The sequence below is a fragment of the Diprion similis genome, chromosome 10, assembly GCF_021155765.1.
Source record: "Diprion similis isolate iyDipSimi1 chromosome 10, iyDipSimi1.1, whole genome shotgun sequence".
NCBI lineage: Eukaryota > Metazoa > Arthropoda > Insecta > Hymenoptera > Diprionidae > Diprion > Diprion similis.
This window is the reverse complement of record NC_060114.1, coordinates 22396272-22422990: the sequence shown is the minus strand read 5'-3', so window position 1 is coordinate 22422990 and position 26719 is coordinate 22396272. Positions and strand designations below refer to the sequence as shown.

At 38.8% G+C, this 26719-nt stretch overlaps 2 protein-coding genes across 4 annotated transcripts; both read left to right on the top strand.

The window, feature by feature from the left end:
• Positions 1 to 6966: 6966 nt before the first annotated feature.
• On the top strand, positions 6967 to 16772 carry LOC124410832 (membrane-associated guanylate kinase, WW and PDZ domain-containing protein 2-like). Of its 2 annotated transcripts, none has more exons than XM_046889490.1 (9): positions 6967 to 7965; positions 9863 to 10082; positions 10181 to 10584; positions 10711 to 10899; positions 11322 to 12615; positions 12789 to 12927; positions 13443 to 13970; positions 14574 to 14744; positions 14829 to 16772. In XM_046889490.1, exons 1-9 carry the CDS (start codon positions 7896 to 7898, stop codon positions 15000 to 15002), a joined length of 3189 nt encoding a protein of 1062 aa, XP_046745446.1. In that variant the 5' UTR covers positions 6967 to 7895; the 3' UTR covers positions 15003 to 16772. The 2 variants fall into 2 exon arrangements, with proteins under 2 accessions (XP_046745446.1, XP_046745445.1); XM_046889489.1 differs by having other exon boundaries at positions 13440 to 13970.
• Positions 16773 to 19848: 3076 nt separating this feature from the next.
• On the top strand, positions 19849 to 22789 carry LOC124410851 (cell division cycle protein 123 homolog). Of its 2 annotated transcripts, none has more exons than XM_046889530.1 (6): positions 19849 to 20133; positions 20286 to 20387; positions 20749 to 20971; positions 21117 to 21242; positions 21677 to 21936; positions 22505 to 22789. In XM_046889530.1, exons 1-6 carry the CDS (start codon positions 19873 to 19875, stop codon positions 22517 to 22519), a joined length of 987 nt encoding a protein of 328 aa, XP_046745486.1. In that variant the 5' UTR covers positions 19849 to 19872; the 3' UTR covers positions 22520 to 22789. The 2 variants fall into 2 exon arrangements, with proteins under 2 accessions (XP_046745486.1, XP_046745485.1); XM_046889529.1 differs by having other exon boundaries at positions 22565 to 22788.
• Positions 22790 to 26719: the final 3930 nt, after the last annotated feature.

The following is a 26719-nucleotide window of genomic DNA, read 5'->3' as shown; positions in this document are numbered from 1 at the left end:
TACCAATCTGAAATGCAAGAGTTTTCCATTCTTACAAATTGCATACATTTCGTAATTACGTAAAAAGATCCCCGAGGAATTAGGAATCTCTCTGACATCCACATCACCCGATTCAAAATTAGTGACATTCAAGATCATCCCAGAACGTGCCAACACCGAAAAAATTTCGTTTACAATTGTTCATAACAGGGTATTCGGTACAGGAAATCTATTGAGGTAGATTGACTTTATCGAGGGTCAATTTAATTCCTCGATTTCATGAAAAAATAATATCGCGTTTTCCTTCTCGCCACATAACGGTAAAAAATTGATGAAAAAAGTCGATACAGTGGAATCTGTCTGATACATAGCGAATCCGTGCTTAAAAGTTGAATTTATAGTCGCATATACAGAATTTTTCGTAGATATGGATTATTACACACAGATGAGGATGTATATAAATATTAGAAATGAAAGGGATAAGATAATGTCGAAAGAAGAGAGAAGGGTAAAAGGAGAGGTGGAATGCCCGTGTTCCTATAAGCCTGTTTGATGATCTGTGGGTATAGTCTTCATCAAGAACTTGACCTGGCCCTAAATTATCTTGATTTCTTTTGCAATCTGTTTTATTGAAAGCACAAAATTTATCAAATATTTGGAACAATTTGAAAAAAGATTAATATGTACAAAGGGAGGCCACGATGTTCTGATCGTGGATTTTCTTTGAACTTTGTACACTTCCGGTAGGCCATTAGTACAACGTAATGTGCAAGTATTAAGACGTACCACTCAGCGTTTTCGAGAAGATCGCAAGATACGTTTTACGCGTCGGATATATACCTATACGTACTATACCAGTGCGTTCACGGGTTACGGGCATAAACACGAGATGGCGGCGGTCGAGAGGTTAACGTTCAAGCTTCGTGATCGCTGGATCGAGTACTGACAATTTTTATTTTATTGGTTTACTTATTTTTTCAATACTGTTCATATTATTTTCATTATTATATCTAATTTTCACTATAAAAAAAATTATTATATTAAAAATCATGACCAAGTAAACTACCAAACGCATAAAGTTTTCCCGGAAATGTACGGCTGTCGTGATTTGCCAAATCCCGTATACCGCAATCAGGTAAGGAACGCGCTGGAACTGCTTTGCATCTGAACGACGCTTTGGCCTGCAGACACAGGTCACAAAGGACAGGGGGAGAGCCAGGCTTGGACCTGGATTCTATTTTTATAGGGCCAATGTGATAGAACAGGCCTCATTCTGCGGTTAACTTGCGCAGTGGTGGGACCTTGCTAATTTAGCAAGAACGAACAGTGCACGTGCGAGTTTTTTGAAAACCATAAACAGTTATTTACATTTTTACTGGAAAAATGGAGGTGAGTCCCGATTCTTCGACTACTGCAGATGATGAATGTCATGAAGATTCAATACATAATGCAGTTGCAAAACGTCGGGTAAAAAATGCGTTCGTGTACTGTGATAGTTTCCTCCGACGATTGGAGGGGAACTGTATCAGACTACCGTCTAAATGTTGGGAGAAAAAAGATACTTAATCACTGAAGAGGACCTCATTCGGTTCGACGTAGTAGATGAAGAAGGTACATTACGTGAAGTTGAAGGAGTTTTTCCCGACAATGAGGATTGTGAGTTAGCCGAAAAGAAGATGGGAAGAAAACACAAAAACTGGTAGAACAACAACCGATAAATATTCAATAATTCATTTGTGGACGAATGACCGCTTTGGGGGGTCAAGTCAAACGAATCCTGGTTTGTACGATAAAATCTTAACCGATGACGCAGGTCTTGAAATTTGCGCGGTTAAAATCATAGCCCCCCCCCCCCCCCCCGCAATGTACTCTGTTTTGCCAACCGTGCGCCGTCTATTGCTATAGACAAATTAAAAACTTTATCAAGCGTTCTCAAAATTGTTCATAATATTTGATTGAAAACGAACGAGAAAATGCTATAAAAATACATCATCAATTATCAGCACCGATATTTCCGGAGATGTTGCACTACGCATGGTTTGAATGCAAAAATCGGAAATTTTCAAAATTGTCAGCGACTTTTGTTTTTCTATAGAAACGATGAAGATTCCTTGTGCATTCAGGAAAATTGAATTCATTCGATGTGTTAGATGCAATTTTAATTTTCTGAGTTTACCGTGACTGAAAGACAAATAACATTCTGTAACTTGTAATGCCGAAAGCACATCCGAGGATTATTAATTGTGCATTAGCCTTATATTCTGACATATTCTAACTGATTGCATTTTTCCATAGTTATTTACACCTTTATTTATCGACGTTTGACTTGGGTTGTCCAAGTCTGGGCCTCCCTTTGTCCTTTGTGATCTGTGTCTGCAGGTTAAAGCGTCCAGGTGCAAAGCACTTCTGGGATACCTTACACGATTGTAGGTATAAGGGATTTCACTAATCAGGACAGGCATACGTTTCCAGAAGAACTTTATGCGTTTGGTAGTTTACTTGTCGATAATTATTAGTATGATGATCGTCGTAACGATAAAAATTAGTGAACAGCCAAGTAACATTGGAAATTCAATGAAAAATTCATGCAAATAAGTACACGTATTTTTTCACTCTATTACCTTTGAATTTTAATATATGTATAAGTATATACATATATGATGAAAGAATATGACCAGTGATGAAAAATAAGTAAACAAATGTAGAAAAAAAAATAAGCGAAACTCGATCCAGCGATCACGAAGCTTGGACGCTGCCATTCGACCGCTGCAATCTCATAGCCGCAACACACCGGTACGTATTCGGCTCGTAAAACCTCAAAAAGTTTGAAGTATATCCGTGATCTAAACGTTGTGGCCTCCAGTTGATTGTAAGAACTATTACATGGAAAGTTCATATATTGAGTATAATTGGTAAGTTTTTAATTAATCAAAGAAAAAAAAACTGTTGTTCCAATTCTGCATTGCATATTCAAAGATTTGTAAAATTTGTGCGAAAGTAATCACGCAGCCTTGAAAATTGTTTTTCGCGCCTTACAAGCATTTCACCTAGTGAGCATTGTGATGCATTTCATACCCTATCCAGCGAACAATCCCTGAAGATTTTTGTTTGCTTTCAAATTTCGATCAATAAACGATCTAGAAAATAACGACGTTTGTGTAACGAGAGCAATATCTTTAAGAATTGGCGTTTCAAATAGATTCATTTGATACGAGAAAATGAAAGTCTTGGCAATATGAACTATGTATATAAATTTCCAATGGCCTATCGATCTGTGAGATTGGAGACGAGAAAAAAATGAACCGGAATGATTGCGCTCACGTGTGACAAGTCCCCATTATTTCCCAAAACAGCTGACATTTGCCGTTCATAGGGGTAATTGGTGAATCGGAATTCATACAAGTTTTTGAGTTTAATTTGGTGACAATCCTTTTTTCTACGATTATTAAAAAACTCACCGCATTTTTCTAGCTCACCGACAAGTACCACGTATAAAGCTGTCTGGCTGCTTTACTCGGCACATATCCAAATATAACACTTCACCTTTCGGTTTACTAAACGCGTGTGCAAACACAACGCATGGACCGATCGCGCAGGGGTCTACGGACCACCGCACGCACCAGCATACCACGTAGACGGTATAAAAAACGCAACCAGATCGAAACACTTTACTGTGATGAACGTAATACACTGCGCGCTTTTGATCACCCATCAGTATGATACAGAAACTGATGGTGCTGGTACATCTCAGGGTGTTGTGCGTGGAAGCGACATTTCTCTTTAGTTCCAACCTGAAAAACGTGTTGCTCGTAACAAAAGGAATCCTCGCTGAGGGATGTCGCTTATATTTTGAGCAATTTTCGAAAGTCCCTCTCGGAGTTCAAAGTACCCTCGCTTAAATAACATGGAAGAGATATGATTTATTTCTTTTTTAAATTCTTACCACTCGGAATCGTCTCCATCTAAAAATATGAATTTAATTTATAAGCTTTATATAAATCATTTAAATCTCTGGAAAAGCGTAATTCTGATATTCGGTGTTAAATCAATGGTTGAGCCACTAGGCACGTTCAGAGATGAATGTTTACATAAATTGAACCTTCATATATTCGAGGCTTATTACTTTCGAGACATTTTGAAATGTGGATTCTCTTACTGGACACTTCTGTAAAGAATTTAATTCCCTACAGAATGCTCCCAAGGGCAAACACATATCACCAATGTGGCTAACAATGATTCTGAACAATTGTATGAAAAATAAGATCTGTTTGACGAGGTATTTATGGGAAAATTTCGAGTTCCGAGAGTGACCTTTCAAAATTGGATTCAAGTGACAGCCTTCGCAAGGAATTACTTTGCTATGAATGATACGTTCTTCGGGTGGGAACGAACAAAATATTTCTTCCAAATGAAACATCTCATTATGCATATAATGCTAATAATAATGACGATTATAACAACAAAAACAACAACAAAAACGACAACGACAACGGGGACGATGGCGACTATGATGATGATGATGATGATGATGATGATAATGATGATGTTTGTGATGACGGTGACGATGATTATGATGATGATGATGATGATGATGTGATGATGATGATGATGATGATGATGATGATGATGATGATAATGGTGATGGTGATGATGATGATGATGATGATGATGATGATGATGATGATGATGATGATGATGATGATGATGATGATGATGATGATGATGATGATGATGATGATGGTGATGATGTGATGATGGTGATGATGGTCATGATGATGATGATGATGATGATGATGATGATGATCATGATGATCATGATGATGATCATGATGATCATGATCATGATGACGGTGATGACGATGATGATGATAATGATGATGATGATGAAACCAACAACAACAACAACACACAACAACAACAATAAGAACGGCGACAGTATTGATAAAATTAACAGTGATGGTGGTGTTGTCGATAGAAATAATTTTATTGCTAGCGTAAAAAACGATAACCTAATGGAAAAAAAGCATCAGGATTAGTTGTACATGTCGATATGAATAAAAACAGAAGGAGAGAGAACAACACCGCCAGCAATAACGATAATGATACCATAAACACCAATTGCAGTGACATTGATACAAAATTGAGTCCCGCACACGAATCAATCAATTCCTACTGCCTCTCTGACTTTATCATTTCACTCCTTCTACCCGTCTGTTCGCTCGTTAGTCTCTTTGATGCGAAATCCAAATGTTCAACATCATGCGCACAAAATACTTGTACTAATAATTGGGGTTGCACAATTTACTAGTGAGAACCTTTGGTAAAACGAGGGCTTGTCGTGGTTCAAATGACATAATTAATTTCTGAGTCCCTTAAATCACTGGGCGGATGTACATAAAATGCAAACAACCACATCGCACAATATTAGATTGACAATTCGCGGCGGTTGCAAGGGATCAATGCCCGAGTGCGACTAGTTAAAGTGTCGTCGCTCTCCGACTAACCGGCGGCAGAGCCATGGCAAAGCTCGTAACAGCTACAACAGGGTAGGTCCGCGCCCTTTCCACCAAATCTACGATATTTGCACCTATGACACGAGCGTCATCTGGCGCAATTTCGACGAACTGCCATTCATCCTTGCGGCCGCAGTTGCCTTTAATCAACCACGAAACACGTGCCGTATTCTGGAATTTATGGAGGGTGAAGAGAAGGAGGCTCAACTCGGCGCTTCATACATGATCCCAGCTGCGGCCCAAATTTCGGCAAATAATAGTTCTAATTCTTGTCGACAGCAACGCTGGCGCAGATTATTCTCGGATTTGTAATTAGAAGTGGGGGTAGTACTGTGTTCTTTCGTATACATATATACATCGAGAAATAGCGTTGTGAGCGCCACTTAGAGGCGAAAAGAGGAGTTACTATTTTCTTGAGTTTTAGCATCACGTGTAGCGCCGAGTTGAGCCTTCTTCTCTCTACCCTTCATACTGAAATTACTGGTGTTGACCCAAGATTGCGGTCGTCTACACTGGTCCGTAAACTCTTGCGGCCGGGGTGATTCTCCTATCGACGCGGAGTGTGTTTTGGAAACCCACCATAAGTGCGAAGGCGCTGCAATCTAGTAGTAGGTAATATATACACAGGACCTAACCTAATTCTTTTAGATTTGTTCAATGCATAGTAGTTCCCCAATTTTCTTCATTAAAAAATTCAATTGGTAAATACCTATATCAATTGGTATTATCGAAACGTACCGAACAAACAAAATTACGATACATCTTTCAACGGAATCAAGTCGATTTATAATGACCACAACCATCACTGACGCTGCTTGAGTGGGCTCTCATATTACAAGGGTTTGTTTACGTTTGGCTACCACTAGATAGCAGCGCCCTAACTTTTGCGCCCAATTTCCGAAACTTTTGAGCTTCGATAAGACACTCACCTTCACCCATAGAGTTATAGGATAGCCCGAGCGCTTCCTACAATACAGGAAAGACATATGCCGCGAGTGCTCCCTTCTTTCAGTCGGTGCCATGGTGGGAGACAAGGGAGCAGAAGTGAGACAGCCGATATAGGCACAGGATTTCTCCTAATTCTCCTATGCCAGCTTTAGATATCATACATTTAGGGTAGGTTTGCATAGACGCCGACACGGGGAACGCGGTTGAGTGGTAACCAATCAAAATGCTTGAAATCTAGTTAACAACATACTTCATGCATTCTGAATGGTTCATGCAACTCGACCGCGCCACCGCGCCTATGTGAACCCAGCCCAAAGTTTTTTATCTAACCGACTCGACATTGTAGGACCCATTAGCGAGTCGGTAATTATAGGGCACTGCCGTTACCCCTGTGCCCTTTTCCTTGCTTTGCTGTCGTCGCAATCTTCAGTCAACGCCCTAAATTGTCTGCGGACTCTAGCGCTACCTACACGAGCTGCTGATTAATTAACAAGTATTTTCAAACAACAAGTTTGTTGTCCGTGCTTCTCTCTTTAAATGCGTTTGCTTTTCATGTTTTTAACCCAAATCTGAATATCTCTGGAACAAGTGCTGTTTATAAACGATGAGTACCAAACCGTGTCGACTCAAGCTCGATTCTAGAATTTCGGTGTGAATCATTTTTGAAATATTTGGTTCCTCGTTGTTCAGCGAACCAGTAGGGATATTATTGCATTATGGAAGGGGTAACCGATGGGGAGTAGCCATACTGTAGAAATCAACAAATCTCTTTTATCAGGCAAGTGGGACACAAGAATCACCACAACGACAACAACAGTAACAACAACAACAAATGCGATTGTTGATCACATATTCGGGGACAAGTACACAAGCATTTGTCCTGAGTGATCTGTCCAGGTGGAGGTAGATTTGACCTCAGCAAATTTAGCTTGATTTATTTGACACTTGTATGTTATTTGTAACAATCTCAATAGTTGTTCGCTTCGCGATTCCTTGTCAACCATCTCCACGTCTGTGTAAATTTCAAGATCGATAGCTTAAAATAAGTTCATTCAATGTGTGCGGAAAAATTTGCCATTATTTCATCTTAGTGTTCATTCGAAATATAATTATCAATGCCTGCCGAATGTCGTACAAATAATCAAAATTTTAGTGTTACTTTAATCTATTTCCACAATTGTGCAAACGAATTCAACCGAGCTGTGAATGACTTGCTACCAGGTCTGCAAGCATTTTCTTTTTCTTGGGTGAAAATGCATTTGAAATAGATACATGGTAACGGAAATTGTATGACAATGAAAAAAATACGGCGATGCTGACTTTTATGACCGCGGATCTGGCTGATTCAACAGGAAAAACGAATATTGCCAAAAGATGTCAGCGAGCTACCAGTTTTGGGTAATAAGGTTTACCACCTGAAAACATCAGAAAGGGATAATTGCAACTCGCTACCATATGCCAGGTAGAAAACACGAGATGGCTGCCCAAAGCAACACGGCTCTTTCCAACGATGGATTTGACTGCGGTAAAAATAATCCTATACTGTTTACTGACTTACTAATTCGTTTTGTAGTAAATGTTAAAAGATCAGCCTTGCACACAACAATTCCAACTTCAATTTATATATTAAAATTTTAAGTAATAAAATGTAAATACTTTGAATCCCACGTAGGTGGACGTGGGTGTGAAGTAAAAATAATACAATTATACATACGTGCATACACACGCGCGCTTACACACGCATACATATATACAGATGTTATTATTACTATTATGATTATTATTTATTTTTCAACGGAATTAGGTTCTTTTATACATTTGTGTGTCATCTTTTACAGAATGAATTGCATGTGCTTACTTGAATTGGTTTCATATAGTAAATGTAGTTATAGGGTAAGAAAGATATTGACATTACGAAGAGAAAATATCTATTGTTTGAGGAGATTGTAATACATTTCATATATTTTCATATCTTGAGTACAGATTTCCTTTTTGTTCCTTCTATATTATAATATCTTTCTCATATTGTTTGCTTCAGTGTTAATTCAATTTGACTCATTGTCGTATTTTAGTATTCCTTTTTTTAAGGACCTTATTGCTTGTCTGTCAGTGTGGTGATGCAAGTCTAGTCAACCCACATTTAGATTGGCTATTTCATACCATTGGAATATTATAGATATCTTTCTTACTCTTAGGTAAGAAAAGTTAATATATAAAAATTTTGTCGATGTACGCAGATGCTGTCCAGGGCAATGGATATTAATCTTTGATAATATATAGGAGCTATCCAATTTGTTACTTAGCATCTCGAATAAGTGATAGGAGTTTCAATAATATTGTTGGAGCTAGTGTTTTTATATTGAGAATTTTTCCTACCTGAGTGTAATCATGCTCAACTCTTTGCATGGGTTTTTTTGTAAACTGAATGACAAAGAATGGAAAAATTGGTGTTGAATTTTTCGAGTTGGTTTTGGAGGCTATTTGGCAAGCTATTCCAAATAACAGATGCATTCAGAGTTGAGAGTGATCATTATGAGTACTTCATTTGAATCAAGCTTCAATGTTGACCTAACACCCAATGAAACTAGAATGCGCCCATGAAATAAATACGTTTTTTGGGACATGCGCTATGCTACTATTTTTTCCCTGAAAGTATTGCATGACATATAAGGAGTATCACCTGGAAATATCAGTTGAGAATATAATAAACTTACAAAGTTATGATTTTTTGAGTGAAAGTGTCCCTTTTGCACATTGACTTCCTTATGATTTTTTTTAACGTGTCACCATTTTATTTCGTATAAATAAATTTTTCGTACATCATGTAGAATGTTCAAAGCATGTTCCGTAATTTCTTGAACCACTTCGGACGGATAGTTTGCTTACATAGCTTTTTGGAAACCGACTGGGTATAATCGACCCAGTGTGATCACCGTGATTGAATTTGGAGGTGTGACCACGAAGGCTTAAATACACAATTTTTAATTTTAACATATTGCTTACGATTATAGCGGCACGACTGAAATCAGTACAAAATGCAACCATTAATTCCATATCTATTTAGTTTGTCAATGACGAGTTCATGATTGATTGAGTCAAATCCTTTTTTTATATCTATGTACGTAAATAATGGACATTGTGCATTTTTTATTGATAAAGGATTCTGAAATGTATTTTTTGTACTCAAGAAAATTTGTTATTACCGATCTTTTTGACATGGACTCATATTGCATCTGTAATATATACGGCGATATAAACTATTCAAGACATTCGTAAATCATACTTTCGAACATTTTTGCAAAACAGTTTAAATCACATATCGGCCTATAATTTTCGATGTCGCATTTTTCTCCTTGCTCATTTCGATTCTTTTCTGGATTTTTAATTTCGAATTACTCTATACCTGGTTTCCCTACCAATAGGCAGTTGTAGCGATAAAGAAGTCCAGAAAATTGGAAATGCAAATGGATCGATTCACCTGGTACCCCCAAGTTATCTCTACAACACAGGATCTGGGCAGACTACAAGAGATCTAGACCAGGAGCATAGCAACCAAGATCGTGCGTCTGAGGATGAATTAGGACCCCTCCCATCCAATTGGGAGAAGGCTTACACCGACACCGGAGAAGTATATTTTATCGAGTAAGTAAGACCGGAAGTTGTTGGAGATTTTATCAAAATATTGCATATGGTTTCCTCAAATAGAATGCTAGTCAACTTATTACTGTATATTATTCAAGTCATAACAGCGGCACGTCGCACTGGCTTGATCCAAGGTTGTCCAAATTTCAAAAACGTTCCTTAGAAGAATGTTTGGACGACGAGCTACCCTATGGGTGGGAGAAAATAGACGATACCTTGTACGGAACCTACTTCATCGACCACGTCAATCGGCGAACCCAATACGAGAATCCGGTACTCCAAGCCAAACGGGCTCAGCAGGGCGTGACAGAGTGTCAAAGTCCAGTATTCACTAGAAACCCTGAAAAATTAAAGGGGCTAAGAATACGTAGTACGTTGCTAAAAGGTACCAGAGGACTGGGTTTCACTATTGTCGGCGGAGATGACGCTATTGAAGAATTCCTTCAGATAAAAAGTGTAGTGCCAAACGGACCTGCCTGGATAGATGGAAAGCTGCAGACTGGTAAGAGGGCCCGGAATTGACCCCACCGTGAATCTTTTTATCGGTTTTCTTTTGATTTTGCGATAATACATAGCTACGATATGTTCATCCACCTCTAACAACTGCCTATTGGCATCTTCTTTTAAGGCGATGTTCTTGTCTATGTTAATGAAACCTGTGTTCTTGGATATACTCACAACGAAATGGTAAACGTATTCAAATCTATTTCGAGCGGGGAGACTGTCACTATCGAGGTATGTCGTGGCTATCCCCTGCCCTTTGATCCAAACGATCCCAATACCGAAGTGGTGACTACAATAGCAGTCAATGCTCCAGGTGAGTTGGTGTACATGTTAAATAAAACAGTCATGTTTCCATAATGCCGGCTCGTGTCAATCATAGTCATGTTCAGTCCACCAATATAGGTGATTCATACATAATTTATAAATTATACGATCAATGCGTTTGCCCATGAGTACAAGCATTGCCCGAAGACAGTTGAAGACAGTCAGCCCGAAGCGAATACTTGAGATGCTACAAGATGCCTGAACGGGCCTGGGAATAATTGCACTTAGTTAAAATCTTTTTTCATGTGAGCGAGTAATTGCAGTCACCTGAAATTTGGGTCATGCTCTTCATCCACTTTTGACTAGCACCGTAAGGCTGGTAAAGCTGCCTGTCTTTAAAGTTCTTCTATCGATGATATCAATGTTTATACATATACAATCTATTATTGATTGCGTACCATCTATCCCCAGATGTACCGATTGAAGATCCAACACTTTACATGGACATCAATTCTGGTATACATTCTAACGATCGTTTCAACTATGTCGACGAAAACCTTTTACCGGTACATAAGATATCGAATGGTGAAAACCTGGCAAACACATCTGTCAATTCTATGCCTGATCTCTGTATATCTGATAAAGTTACAACCATAAAGCGGCCAAATAGTACAGATATACTGCTGGGAGAAAGGGGGAATGACGATGACGAAGACGAGCATACGGTGGGACGAGATGTGCAGCAGGAAAACGATGAGGGGGACGAAGAAGTCGGAGAAGACGAATCCCGATCTTACAAGGAACGACAACAGCCTCCGGTAACACCTGCCAAGCCCGAGTTTCTTAGCATATTGATTGTAAAAGGTACGATGGGGTTTGGTTTCACGATAGCAGACTCGGCGCATGGACAGAAAGTAAAAAAGATCTTGGACCGGCAGCGCTGTAAAAATTTGATGGAAGGTGATATATTGGTTGATATAAATGTGACAAATGTAAGAAACATGTGCCATTCAGAGGTTGTGCAAGTGCTCAAGGATTGCCCAAGGAACAAAGAAGCTCTTATCCATGTTCAGAGAACCCACAGGATTAAGGATAAAAAGGAAAGGAATGCGGCAGAGTCCTTCAGGAGCAAAACACCGACTGCCGACCTCTATAGCACGCTATCAAAGACCACTCTGCCGAGTAGGCCAAAGACTCCGTTAGTTGATACCAGAACGACCCGGCATAGGCCCAAAACTCCCACCACTGCCAGCGCCGAGGTGGACAACTTGGGCTGGTCCGCCGAGACTCGGGTAGATTCCAATTCGATAAACGGTCACCGTTATAGATATGCAGACTTAACCGAGCCTGTGAACTATACGGATGCGCTGTACAGGGGGAACATAACCATGCACTTGCCTGAGACCTTTGCTGCTCTTGCCAAACTGGATGACGAACCCGGTAGAAATTCAGACAAGTCATGTTGGGATGCTGGGAAAGAGGATAGCCAAAATGACAAAGGTGGATCAAGGTCAGATGTATATTCTGTCGATATTCCTCGTCTCGATGGATCACCACACAAACAGAACGGTGGACGAATTGTAGAATACAATTACGAAGAGCCGTACCTAGGGCAATCGCACCGACAATACACGGAACAACAGTTCGATTACCATCCCTATGGCGTTGGCCAGGAACAAAATGTCGACACTGGGGAGATCTGGGAAAAGCGTAAGGAGACGACGAGCTTTGAACACGAACAACCACACTCGGGTCCCCTTGCCAGGTACTTGAATTAATTTTGACTATTTGATCTTTTTCCTCAGCATGGATTCAAATATTCACGTTATCTATATTAAAGCCATTGTCAATATCATTTGATACGTACCCTAACTTTGGACCAACATTACGCAATTCTATATTATGTAGTCGTAACTGTCATTAAATATTTTTTACCAGGTACCATCAGCAATACGGGAATGAATTACTTTGCCCTGTAACACCAGGTATCGAGTGGGTTGAAATGCTGGTTACACTGGTGCGACAAAATACTGGGTTTGGTTTTCGAATAGTCGGGGGTACAGAAGAAGGATCACAGGTTGGTTATTCGTCAAACATGTACATGTGGTTTTCATAGAGAATTCTGATTTTTGGTCAGCTGCATTGTTTTACGGCATTCGGGTCGACCTTGAAGTCAACTGTGGTAGACTCTTGGAACACATACTACTGGAGGGAGCTAGCCATCCCATCGACCTCGTAAAAAATACAGCCGAAGTGATGAGACAGAGAGATATATGTATATGAGGGTTACTCCGTCTCCCACACTCTGCATTTGATTGCCTGAGAGGAATTTATCGGCCAATGAAGTGTGCAGCGAGAGAGACAGATTACAACCAACATATGCCTCTCTCTCTCTCTCTCTCTCTCACTCTTTTGCTACACTTTCTGTACACGTGTATATGCTCCAAGGGTAGACTATACAGGGTTTTGATCATTTTCAAAATGTATGCGGTATTTTCGCATACAAATCTGTATTGCAGTCTCAGTGTTACGCTGCTAACTGCTTTCCGATTCAGAGCCTAATCATAAACCTAATCGTATTATGGTTAGCAGGTTTCGGTTGGACATATCGTCCCAGGTGGAGCCGCTGACCTGGACAATCGATTGATAACAGGTGACTTAATAATGTCAGTAGACGGGGAGAGTGTAATGAATTCTTCGCACCATCACGTTGTTCAACTCATGATAGCGGCAGCACAGAATGGCCGAGTAACGCTCGGTATTCGACGTCGCATCAATATTCAGGAGACCCTACATATGTCCTACGATCGCCACCAAAATGTACAATATCCATATGACATAACTGTGTCTCGCATGGAGAACGAGGGTTTTGGATTCGTTATTATATCCTCACTGAACAAGGCTGGATCGACAATTGGAAGGATTATAGAAGGATCGCCTGCGGAAAGATGTGGCCAATTGAATGTCGGGGATCACATTCTAGCGGTGAATCACGTCGACATCACTAACGTATGTCACAAGGACATAGTCAACCTGATAAAAGACTCGGGTTACTCTGTGACACTGACAATAGGTTATCCGCTAGATGATTGCTGCAGTACCATGTCATTATCACAAAAAGTGAGTATTTCCTCCCTATTTCCAAAGAGTTGCATTCTGTCCAAGATGAATGTCTGCGCAACTGTACATGAAAATTTATTGGCACGTGGACGAAGAAATTAGAAATATTAAGAGTTCATACTTTTTACTAAACTGTCTGTTAAGCTAAAGAAACGGGTATGAACGAACACTTGACGTGAATAGTTGCTTTTCGTCCTTGCCCGCCTCTATGGACCTGATGTGATGTACTTTTTTTTTTAATATGTACATTTTTTCTCTTATGTTTTATATGTTTGTTTTAAAATTTTCCTTACTCTGGGTGTAGTTGCCACATCATACCTTGAATGTCTCTTGCGAGGGCCTCTTCTGGGCCATGCGATCAATACCCTGCGGCAATGCTAGTATAACCGTTACCCAAGCTTAGCATAATGGACAAATGCTGCAAACCGAAAGTTGTGCATGTGCTGACGCAGACAGCGGCTACATGGCTCAGAAGGGGCCCTTTCATGAAACATTCACAGTATGTTTCTAATTTCTCTGCATTCATCCCTTTTTTATACCACACCCAAGCACAAGCACTGTGTGGGTAAACAAATAGAAATGAAAAAAATCAATTGATAACAGGATGAAACGGCCGGAGATGGCGATGGCGGACAATACCATGCCGTTGAGTTGACGAGGGGTACTCGAGGGTTTGGATTTAGTATCCGAGGTGGACGAGAATTCCAAAACATGCCATTATTCGTTTTACAAATCGCCGAGAACGGGCCGGCGTCAGTCGACAGTAGGCTTAGGGTGAGTAATGATTTGGTTCATATCCAACAGTCAAGACGTATCTTATACCTCGTTGATATTACTATTGAAAAATGATACTTCTAGGTTGGCGATCAAATCATTGAAATAAACAGCATAAACACGAAGAACATGACACACACAGAAGCAATCGAGATCATTCGTAATGGGGGACCATCCGTTCGACTGTTGGTCAAACGAGGTTGCCAGATGCCTTCCGTTGTTGGTGCTCCACCTCATTTGTACGACATGAATATATGAAGAATGGATACATGTGTAGTCGCACATTGAAGAAAATCAGAGATTAGGTTGACCATTATGATCATTAGATATCGACTTTCCTCTGAAGACCCTTCAGGGAGAGTCCAGCAAACAAGATTCCATGATGCGGCAAATTTCACGTATATATTAGTGGTGTACAATCATAGACCGGTTTAAAATCACCCGTGTCATTTCAGGAGGTTTAATCAAATTGTAGCAGAAAACACCAGTGGTATTCAATAGGTCAGAATCTATCTCCATAGATGTTCATACGCGTGACTGACGATACGAATTATACATATGTGTACAATCACAAAGCACACAATTCATGGTGAAGAATAACGAAGACGGAGCAGATGCTGACTTGCATCTTCTTAAATATCCCAAAGGCCAGTTTGTGTCATCACAGCGGCACTAATGAACATACAGTTTGTTTATTACATCTCATCGCAGCTTTATTACAGAAAGTTACGGCGCGTCGAAAATAAATTTCCACCTAACAAGCTCGGATTTGGTGCTTCCCTAAGTGTAGCGACAGTCAAGTCCCCCTGAAGACCCCCGCGAAAACTACGATTAAACCAAGAAAATAATCTGACGTTTGCCAGACTCTCCCACGAGGCTCTTTACGTACAGCCATTTTCTCCCTGTCACTTCCCCTCTCTCAGCGTTGCAGACTAGTGCTATAACAAAAAGTCCTAGACAATGCAACTAAACAAATATGCTTTTGTGACATCAATTATTTTGAATACTGATTAAACCCTTCCAACTGTACCCTCTGTTTAAGTCTAAATACGTCTTGAATCTGTTACTTATCGCTGGTATAAATGTCAGTGACTGAGACTCCGAATCTGACTTCTATAATCAATGTTACATGGTAGGCAAAGATTAAAATAACCGTTAGCGGTATAGTACTTTAGGACTGCATTAACTTGTTTAACTTTTTTAAGAGATTAAAGTTAAACAACCCTTAACACGGATTGGCTTTAATCCACTTGATCTATTGACCTAGTGTTGAAATACATGTAAACATAATTTATATCGTATAGTTGAAATCACCGACATAGTATTTAAGTATCCTAATTAATAATTTACTGGCCATCTCATTGTAAATTACGTTCGCTCTATGGTTCGATCTGGTTACAGCTGTCTTGCATTGTTGCTTGCAATTCGATTGTATTACTTGATTGAATGATGAAATGATTCAATTTTTGCTACCGAGAACGCGTCGTTTAGCCTTGAAAATATTGTGATAGCTTCGTAAAATCGTGCCTTTGATATGTTCGATGCTAACATCGATAGATTTTGAACATGGTTAGAACATTTTTATATTTCACGCAATTCTCCACGAAATAAAAAAATGAAAAGTATACACCAGATCGGTCGTAACCGATAGAAAGCTATAGTATATACATACGTGATATGGCTATTACCCATGCAACTCATGAGCGTATATGATACAAACACACACACACACACACACACACACATGTTTTAATTTCACCTTAAGTTTATCTATGTATTTGGTAGCTCGAGTACAGATGTTATTTGGCCAGCTCTGGTATAGGAACCAAAACGTACTGAAACAATAGTGGATGTGTGACAAAAGCTATACCATAGCGCATTTTGATTATTGAAACAGACACGCGCCATGAAATGCCTTATCTGTCTAGCATTTAGAATATGATGTAAGGTGAATCTTTGCAAACTTAGGAAATGGATACGACTGATTTGTTCAATAAAATTAAAATTACAACACGAGCTGTGCTGTATGCTGTACTGATTCAACTTGTTGGGCATTTGCAACAGCTACTTGTTTAGGCGTGACAAATAAGTGTAGAATTCGAATTTCAGTGCCTGGGTAAAAGAGTTTCTCATCTGTATGAGGATGGGTAAAGAAAAATTGGCAGAGAGCAAGCCAGGTGGCTACCAAAGCATATTAAAGATATGTAGCCAAAGAAAAGGCTCACATTTGCCAGTGTAAATCAGTTCAACATAGTGTGCCTGAATGCAGGTCAGATTACCCAAGCGGTTAGACTTCAGTATAGCTGAATTGCACTAAATTTCAAGGTTTTGTAAGACTCAATCTGTATAAACATATTTGGGTACATGAGAACATGGTATATAAGTCTGTGACAGAGTATCACGCTATATCGCACATGCCGATTGACACTATTGAGGGTAGACATAAGTTTATATTGTAGGGTCAATGTTTCTTTAAAGTGCCCTTTCCGAGTTGCATGGTTTTCACCTGCGTCAAAATAGATGTAACATTTAGTACACAACATTTGTCCGCTACGCTTAGCACAGGTAAAAGTTATGCATCTTTTGGCACAGGCGGTGAACGTGTGGTTAGGAAAGAGTCCTTTCAAGATTATATTTATGGATTTCGAAATAGATTGTGTGACTTTCATTACTTGGCATTTTCATACTTTAGGCATGCCATTCTGTCCAAGAATGGTTATTCCGACCTATTCACTGTCTCAGCAGCTATTATAGCTGTAGATTTTGTTATTACCAATGCCAACGATTGATTTCCATAAACAAAAAGAAAGCTCTCTTTCTTTTCATGCATAACTGCAATGTTAAGGAATAAGCCCTTTGATTGGCTAAACAATGAAGATGATATGAAATTGCAAATTGACAAACAATCGAAGTTACACCAAAGGGTGACACAATTATTTAATACTGCCAACTTACATTGTTCAGAGGTGCAGAAATTACGCACGATTATTTTTAAAAGCAGTGATGATATATGTGACTTGAAATATATCTTTTCTTCATTCTTCCTGCGATCTGTGCTCTCCATTATGCTGCTATGCTAAACTGAGTCCATTCAAGGGTCACTATAGGTTCGATTATTTGAAGTCTAACAATAAGATTGGGTTTGTATCATCGGTACATTCAGAAATAATGGGACCAAGTCATGAATTAAAAATGAGGGAATCAATATCTTAATGTTACGGCTCAAATATTTTCGTTTGAAACCGGTACTCTAAACGAATTGAGGAGAAATGCTAAAAGTTTTTCTGGTGTTCTAGAATCTTATTGAATTTTCAACTATAAATAACGGCACGATACAACTTCAAACTAGATATCTCGTCATTGCATTACATTATATAGCTTTTTATTCCTTTGATAAGGGAAAATCTACTATCTACTGGAATTAACCTCTGATTTAAAAGTTTTGAAGACAGGCATAATAAGAGCAATCAAGGTCTAACAGTCAAAGGAGCTAATTGGGAGAGAACTCCTCTTTCGGTTCAACATTACCATAAGATTTGTATTAATATTTGAGTCGCACAGCTCGAGGGTTGGCATTTGTAAATTCGGTAAAAACTGTGCAACAAATTTAATCAATACCTTTGGAATTTCACAAATGCAAAGCAGAATGCAAAGAATTTGAGTGGATTGACATCGTATGAATGAAATTGGCTTCACAATTAGACTACCCTAGATTTTCATCAAATGCATGGATATAAATCCCTACGGAGATTAGAGAGCTTAGAATGAGCAGTATAACGGCATTACCATAACTTAAGTCCATATTAATTTCAGTCGATTGAGATTTTACTTTAAGCCTGCGAGTTTGAGACTGTTCTAAGAAAAATAAATATTTTTATGTGTATACCTGCATTCAACAGACATATTTTTCGTAAGTCTTATTGTATGTAACTTTAATACGCACCTTCACTCCACTGCACATTCTGTCATTAATGTATACGTACTGATGAATTGACTTCATAATGTAGATATATCATGTTTGTTACGAATCATAATTTCGCGCATCTTCAAATCAGCCAGTTGCACATAGGAATTTATTGTGACGTACAATAAAGCTATTAATTTTGTTATTGTAACTGTCACTTATATTTTTCCCCTATCTTCGGTTTTCGATCTGATAAAGCTAATCTAATTGGGCAGCTGGGAAGGGTCCGTCTCGCGAGGTCCTCTCGGTAGGGGATATAATCTATCTCAATTTGGGCTAATTTTTGTTACATGGGAGTTTTGACTGCATGGAAAATTATTATAATTGAGATAAAGGCATCTTTCGAAAAGAGAGAACATTATTTGCAGAAAGATAAATGTCCATAAAAACAGAAACTTGAAAGCAAGACATGAATCTCACCATCAATAACCGAAACTTTCTGGACACACTTTTCAATAACTCGTTTTTCTGTCGAGCCACACGGCTGCGATTCGTGTTTACGTAACTTTTGTACAAGATACCGACCAGATTATACGATACATACAAAAAGGTGAGATGCCAGAGCTTTGAAGAATGACTCATGATATTTCAGTGCGTGACCCTCCAGTTATGCTATCGAACACCGGAAGCGAATTTAATTCGCTGGCACTGACAATGAGTGCGCTCCGAACTCTGACCTACCGATGGTTTAAGTGACATTGCACCCGAGTCACAATTATGCGATTCTCGGGCACATCCAGATGAATAGCGAAATGTGCTTCGATGTCACTTCAGTGAACTGGAACGCGTTTCTGCATACCTGCACACATCATCTTCCTCGGCACGCTTTGCTCTACGGTGAAGCATAAATAGTGCGTGTTCCAGGTATTATAATGTATACAACTTCGGTGGTCTTCACTCTTCAGTCAACGGTTCGGCGCTTGTTGATTTCAAGCGGTCGGAGCAAGTTGCGCACGAGGACTGTGCGTAATGCAAACCGATGTGTGTCGAATTGCCGGTGCCCGCGGTTTCAGGCGTAATATTCCGATGCCTGCATCGCCTGCATCAAGGCCGCAAGAAAACCGAGGACTTGATATAAGGATAGTGCTTTGACTCGCTTACGAGTTGTATGATAGAATCTTGGACATTTCTCAGAACAGTTGATCCGAAAACTCTTCCAATTCTATGAGAGATTGTGTACAGATGAAGATGAGTGCCGAGTGTTCGTTTAGCATTTGGTACCCGTTGTTCGGCAAAGAGTCACTGGAGGCTGCCTCCGTCCCGATACCAGACGAGGTTATGGCATACCTCGAGCATGGCTCCTTTCGATTACCCATAGAGGCGCGAAATGATTCGAAATCATGCGGCTCGAAATGGTCCGACGGTACTTTGGTACTGCCGAATGACAACGACGACGTTCACCTAGGCGAAGCACAATCGACCAACGTGAGTTTGACTGCATCCTTTCAGTTTTGTACTATCTTTAATTGCTTCCAAAGACTGTCTCGTTCCAAGGGAATCGATCACATTAAGCCATCTTGCCCATCTCTGTCTTTCTCATTTTTACTGATAAAAGCATGAGTAATATGTTGTTACAGGATTTAAACCAGCCGTCTTATCCAATGTTTAGCAATCAAATTAAGGATGTCCTGAACGAATTTGGCGCAGTGTTTATTAAATTGAACTGGAGCGCACCTTTGGTGAGTGGGCTTTTTCTATTTCCAAACGGAATTCTTTTTGCACTGAACTAGTTTTATGGTCTACAGGGTGATATGTTCGTTGCTGAACACGGAGTGCAATTGAGGTAGTCTTTTGATCTGGCGCCTATGTCAGTGGTTTTCCCTCTCGCCAGGCTCTCACGTTAAGCAACGAATAAATCAGCCTGTATATGCAACTGGTAATGGTACCAGTTGCCTCAGTTGAAAAAGTACCGCATGTCTATCTTACAGTTAGAGATTAATATCAGTTTCGCTATTGGTAATTTCTGTTAGCAAAAAATGTACCGAAATAGACGGCCATAAAGTTGTACTTAATCAAATAGCAGTTTGGTGACTTTTGAAGGATGCAGCATGGGTCGCCCCTACAAAAACATTGAGATGCACAACCTTGGAGGAAGTCTATCTATTACTCAAAAGTTCAGATCGATTGGTAAAAGACCTGAATCAGCTGCAATCCTTAAAGAATAACAAGGTGAATGTGCCACCCTGCCTGGTCTTGAAGAAATGGCGCGAAATAAATCCCTGTACAGAGTTTCGATGCTTTGTGATGAATGGCGAGCTTGTTGGTAATCAATGTATTATATATAATGATTAACTTCTATTTCATGTAATTGTGGGGATGGTAATAATTAGCTACTGTTAAAATCTTAGGCAGAGAAACTTGAATGTTTTGTTCCTTCCGCAGCTGATAATTATTTCGAGCTATTTTAGGAATATGTCAGCGGGACCTATCGCAATATTATCTGTATATCGAAACGGAGAAGTATGACATACGTCAAGATATAAAGAGTTTATTCCATGAACGGATAAAGAAAAGATTTGTATCTCTGACAAATTGTAAGTATAGACAGCAATTCACCTTGAATGACTGCAACTACACGGAGAGAATAAGAGAACAGATTCTACCCAAAACTGCAGGAAAAGACGGACATGTATTCTGGTCAAACATACTTTATAGAATGCAGAATTCATTCCAAAAACAGTGAAAACTACTGTGTGGAGATTCAAATGTGCTACAGTTATAGTAAAAAATACAATTGGCATGGGTATTTTTTTTTATACCAAAAACTTTGATGTGTCCCTCTTTCCTGCGGTTTCGAGTCAAATCTGCTCTTCCATTCTCTTCGTGTAAAGGTAATAATTCTCACAGACTTCTATACCGTGAACTAAACTGCTAGCACAAATAATGGTCCAGCAGCTCGAGTAATCATATAAAAGTCTGCTCAACTTCTCCGTACGTTGTAATTACAGTGAATCCTTTGTCTTTCCAGATGTATTTGACGTGATTCGTCATAAAAAAGATCATGTTAAAATAATCGATTTTAGTCCGTACGTCCCAGGTAGCACAAAAACCCTACTATTCATGAAGGAAGAACTTGACGGACCCATTGTCAATCCCCCAGAGTTTCGCCTTATTGGCGAAAATGTGGCAATTCAACCTAATGACGCAAGCATCTTTTGCATTCCAACAGAAATCAACGAGTTCTATCAGACCAACAGTTCACAGTCTATGATGGATATCATTCAGCAAGTAAGTTTCAAATGTCGCAACAATATTGAAAAGAACCCCCAGAGGCCAATTCTGATGTTTCGTGATGAAGGTAACCGGGTGTTATCTGTAGTTTCATCATCAACAAGTGCCTTAAAAATTTCAAGCTCATTTTATTCTTGATCTCTTGTATGTGCCTAAATGTATTAACCCTGACTCAATCTGAATACAAAACCGTATCTATTTTGTATAGATTGTATTCAGGAATCATACTATATGCGAAACTGAAACTGCATGAGCACGCATAGGGAAACCCGAAAATTTTTCGGTACCGGAAGAAGCAGATAAATAACCAAGAGTTTGTCTTTAAACTTCAAAGAACTTATTCTGTGAAAGTAACTTAAATCATTCTTTCCGCATTGTCGAAATAACATTAAAAACATTGATCAGTCATTGATGAAATGTTTGGGTCAGGGAGTCAAGTGTTTTATCCTATGATAGACTTGTGATTCGAATCGAGATAGTCATCGCAAGCAAGTCGAATGCCTCTGGGCATACCGAGGTGGGATATTTACCCACGAGAATAAGGTTCAGACAATAATGTCTTTAGAGTATGGTCATGTAACATGTTAACTAACTAAACGAGCTAAACAGCTGTTGATCTCAACAGGAAGTTCATAATCAGAATGAACCGTTTTGAAATGAGTCAACATCCAAATCGATCTACTGACGAGGATTGCCAGTGATGGAAGTATGAAAATTTTGCCCATAATTACTATTTTCATGTAAAGTGCAATTACTTACCCATTATATTATCAATTACAGGTAAATGTCACGATGACTATTTGTTAATGCCGCTGCCTGCCACCTTATCTCTTATAAATTTCCACTCTGCCGTTCACAGGCATACATTTTTCTTGTTGCGCATAGTTCTTTTCACTCAATGTCGTCGATTATTTTTCACTGAAGCTCAGAAGTCATTATGCTGAAAATCTTTGCTTTCAGTCTCGTTGAATTAATTACTCAATTGTATGAAGTACAGTATGACTGGATCCGCTGAAATACAGCGCTTGATCCCGAAACCAAGGATGTTACGTTATCCTTTTGGCACATTCATTTATCGAACAATCGAAATACCTGCTGTATATCATCTAATGTTGGCAATTACATTAATATAACGTTTTATGTACAGAAACATGTAAAAAGATTGAATAAATCTTGGTCTATTGTAATATTGTACTTGTTTTCGAATGTTTGCAATTATGCTCAACCTTTGTTCTGCCACCCTACATTGTGCTCAGATTACAAATACATACAAGCCGATAGAGAATGAGTTCTGTGAAGCTATCAAATAGATTTTGCCAAAAAGAATCTTTTACACCCAAGTTCCGGTATGTCAAAGATATTACTTTGTTCACTTGATTAAAATTTGCTTAGAAAAATAGTATTTGTTTTTTGATAGCGATGTGCAGGGTGATGCTTCCAATTTTAATGCAAAATACGAAAACCACCAGGTTTCCAAAAAGAATTGTTCATTACTCTACGACTCTTTCAATTCGCATAAAATTTTATATAAAATTTGCTGTAGGGCATCGGGTTATTGGTCTAGGGATCTTGCAAGTTTTGTTCTAATTTTCCAATCTCTCAATAGCAGAAATAATTTGACATATTCAGATGAAATTGAGATAAGTAATCAAGTTTCATTATCAGGTGAAGGTGTGCTGTGAAAACTTTCGTACATCTAACGTTTTCTAATTTAGCCAACTCCCAGTCTCGAAAGTGCAAGCTTCGCAGTCGTAAATTTAATCTGGAGTTTATTTATTTAACCCGAATGATTCAAACCCATCAAAATGTAGGCTTTCGAAAGCTAAATCTGATCCTTAATCACGCGTGTGACGGTACATTCCAATCATTCGAGTCGCGGTTTTACGATTTCATTCAAATTTTGAAATACTAGAGGATCTTTTTTTCGAAGAGTTTACGTAATTTTCGGGGGTGCAGGCATTTCACGACATTGTCAAAGCACACCGGAAGAATGAGACTCAACAGACTAATGCTATACTTAGACGGCAAATGTTTCGAACGCTACAAAAACTTTTACGTCGTTATACCTAGTTTAATACGATTCGAATAATTTTCGGATGAATTGCCGACGAGTACAAAAAGTTCCTATTCATTGTTATTTCCAATTAATTATTATTCCTATTTCCTTTGATCGCATTTCGACAGCATGACGTTGATAACACAGATAAACTCAATTTGCAGTTTTGACGAATTATTTTCACTGACGTTCCGCTTCTTCTTTCCCTCAAATTTAATATGCTCATTTACGCAAATGTAATATCTACAATCGGGGGTTTGGCGCATCATAATACCATCGTAGCTGTTGCACCAACAGTTCCAATAGCATAGGAAGGATAATTGTAAGGGAGGAAAATAGCTTTCTACGGCTGGTGCCCTAGTCCGAGGCTATCAGTTTTGCCGTGGAAATTGCCACCACACGTGGAAAGTGAAGACGCTACCCTCGACGGTTATTGTAATTGTGACGGTGAAACCAATTTTGCAAAGAATATTCGATCATTCGTTATTAGCGTTGCACCGAGAGAGGTGACTCGGAAAATGAAAATAAACCGATCATGGCTATATTTTATAAATACACCGTTTATTCAACTAAAAAAACTCGTATAATGAGATCAGAATGGGGTAAAAAAATGCTTTAAAGTACATACCACCTATAATTTTGTAAGGCTACGTGATAAAAGGTACAGATTAGAACTAGACATACACAAAGCATAGTGTTATGTATTTATATGTACATTGAGATTAAAGTAAAAACTTTTTTTTTCCAAATTAAATTGCACTACAGTCCGAAAATTGTTTCTTGATATTCAAAAGTAGTATGCAACCCGCAATTGCAATAGCTTCATAAATTTACAATATATAATATGGTGTTCCAATACTCACTGCAGAGAAACACCTGGAAGCAAATTATTAATTATTTCAACTAGTATATGATATAATAAATCGACAGAACTTCATTACCTTTGAAATTGTAATAAGTGGTATTTTTAGTTCTTTGTGAAATAAAGATCTTCTTTTTCTCCTTGATTTAGTATGAACATTTATACAGAAGATGAGTTCAAATCAGATTTTGGCGTCAGTGAAATTTCGACAGATCAAATGCCAACGGCTCTAGAGTATTGTGGTTCGTTCGGAAAAAAATATTTTTTTCGCTTCAACCAACGTACACGATGTATACCCACATGTATGTGTACAATATGTGTACATAGGTGTACACATACATGTCTAATACGTGCATAAGGAGACACGTTTATACAGTTATATTTATCTTCAAGTATAGGAGAAAAAAATAAAATAAAAATAAAAACTAATAATACATTTCAATCGAAAACTTATTAGTAAAAGATTTACCTAGGTTTCACCGCCCGATATACACTAAAAACGAATGGAAAACGAAACTGCATCTTCCTTACACTCGATTTATAAATATTATTTGAAAACAATATTCATTATTGACAACGAATAGCAGTCATATGCACATCACGTCATCGCGTATGCATCAACGACCAACATGTAGGTTTGTCATTTGAATTAAGATGAAGCATTTGTACTAAAGTGCAGCAATATAATATATATGTATGTATTACATATTGTATGATGTGTATATGTACATACATATAACATAATAATATACCTTTAATGAGTTATGTCTACGTAGTCTACGTAATGTACAACCTTCGATCGATACGGTGCCCTCGACAAGGTACGATCTGACAATGAGCCAAAAATTAATACGTGCCTTGCTTTATTAAAAACCTCCTACCCCGCGAGGCTATAATACTACCAGCTGCGTTCGACCCCTGAAACATCGAGCATTTGTTCAAAGTCAGTGGAAAACGACAGCGGATGCGGCAGATAACCCCGATTACGAGGTCGCGGGTTGGATGTCCATTAGCGCGGATTCGAGTCAAATGAAATTGACAATTTCGGCTGTGGAAGAGTCAGGGGAATGATGAGCCACTAAGGCCGTAGGTAGGATCAGGATAGGCTGGCTTAACTGCAATTTCTGATAAACTGGAACCATTTCCGTCGGGTCACACCCTGGTAGGTGCGCAAATGGTAGTCGTGACGTGGAAAAAAAAACAAAAAACTCGCCAACTGATTCCAACGAATATATTCTTTTTCTTAAAATGTGTTCTCACTGAAACTCACGATTCTATTCATATTTATTATTATACTCTACTGTTTTATACAAAGACATTCAAAGTCTTGCCTCAAACCTCACCCGTTGACTAGATTGCGTTTCAAAAAATTTATCGTTTAATTGAACTCTACGCTTTATATCATAACGTTTGCAAATTACCTCGCGCATTCTTTTCAGCGAAATCTACACGTAAGTGGAGTTTTTTAAGGGAGCAATTAATAAATTTAATCTTAATGCCAATGACGGCGACAATGGTAATGATAAAAAATAAAAAATTCACCTCCGCCGAGTATTCATGTTATATACGTCATTTTATACTGGCTATATTGTATATCTAATATTTTGAACGATCTGTGATCACCTACGAACTTCAACGTGACGATTAATGGCTTGCTTCAACATTGGGTATCCGGAAATGTCACAAGTGTACACACGCGAACACATTTATACATATGTGCTGAAAAAAATGCGCTGCAGAATATATACACACACTCGCTCTCGCACGCGCGCGCGCATACACACACACACACACACACACACACACACGCACACGAATATATACAGTATACATCACACACATACATACACTCATATATATAT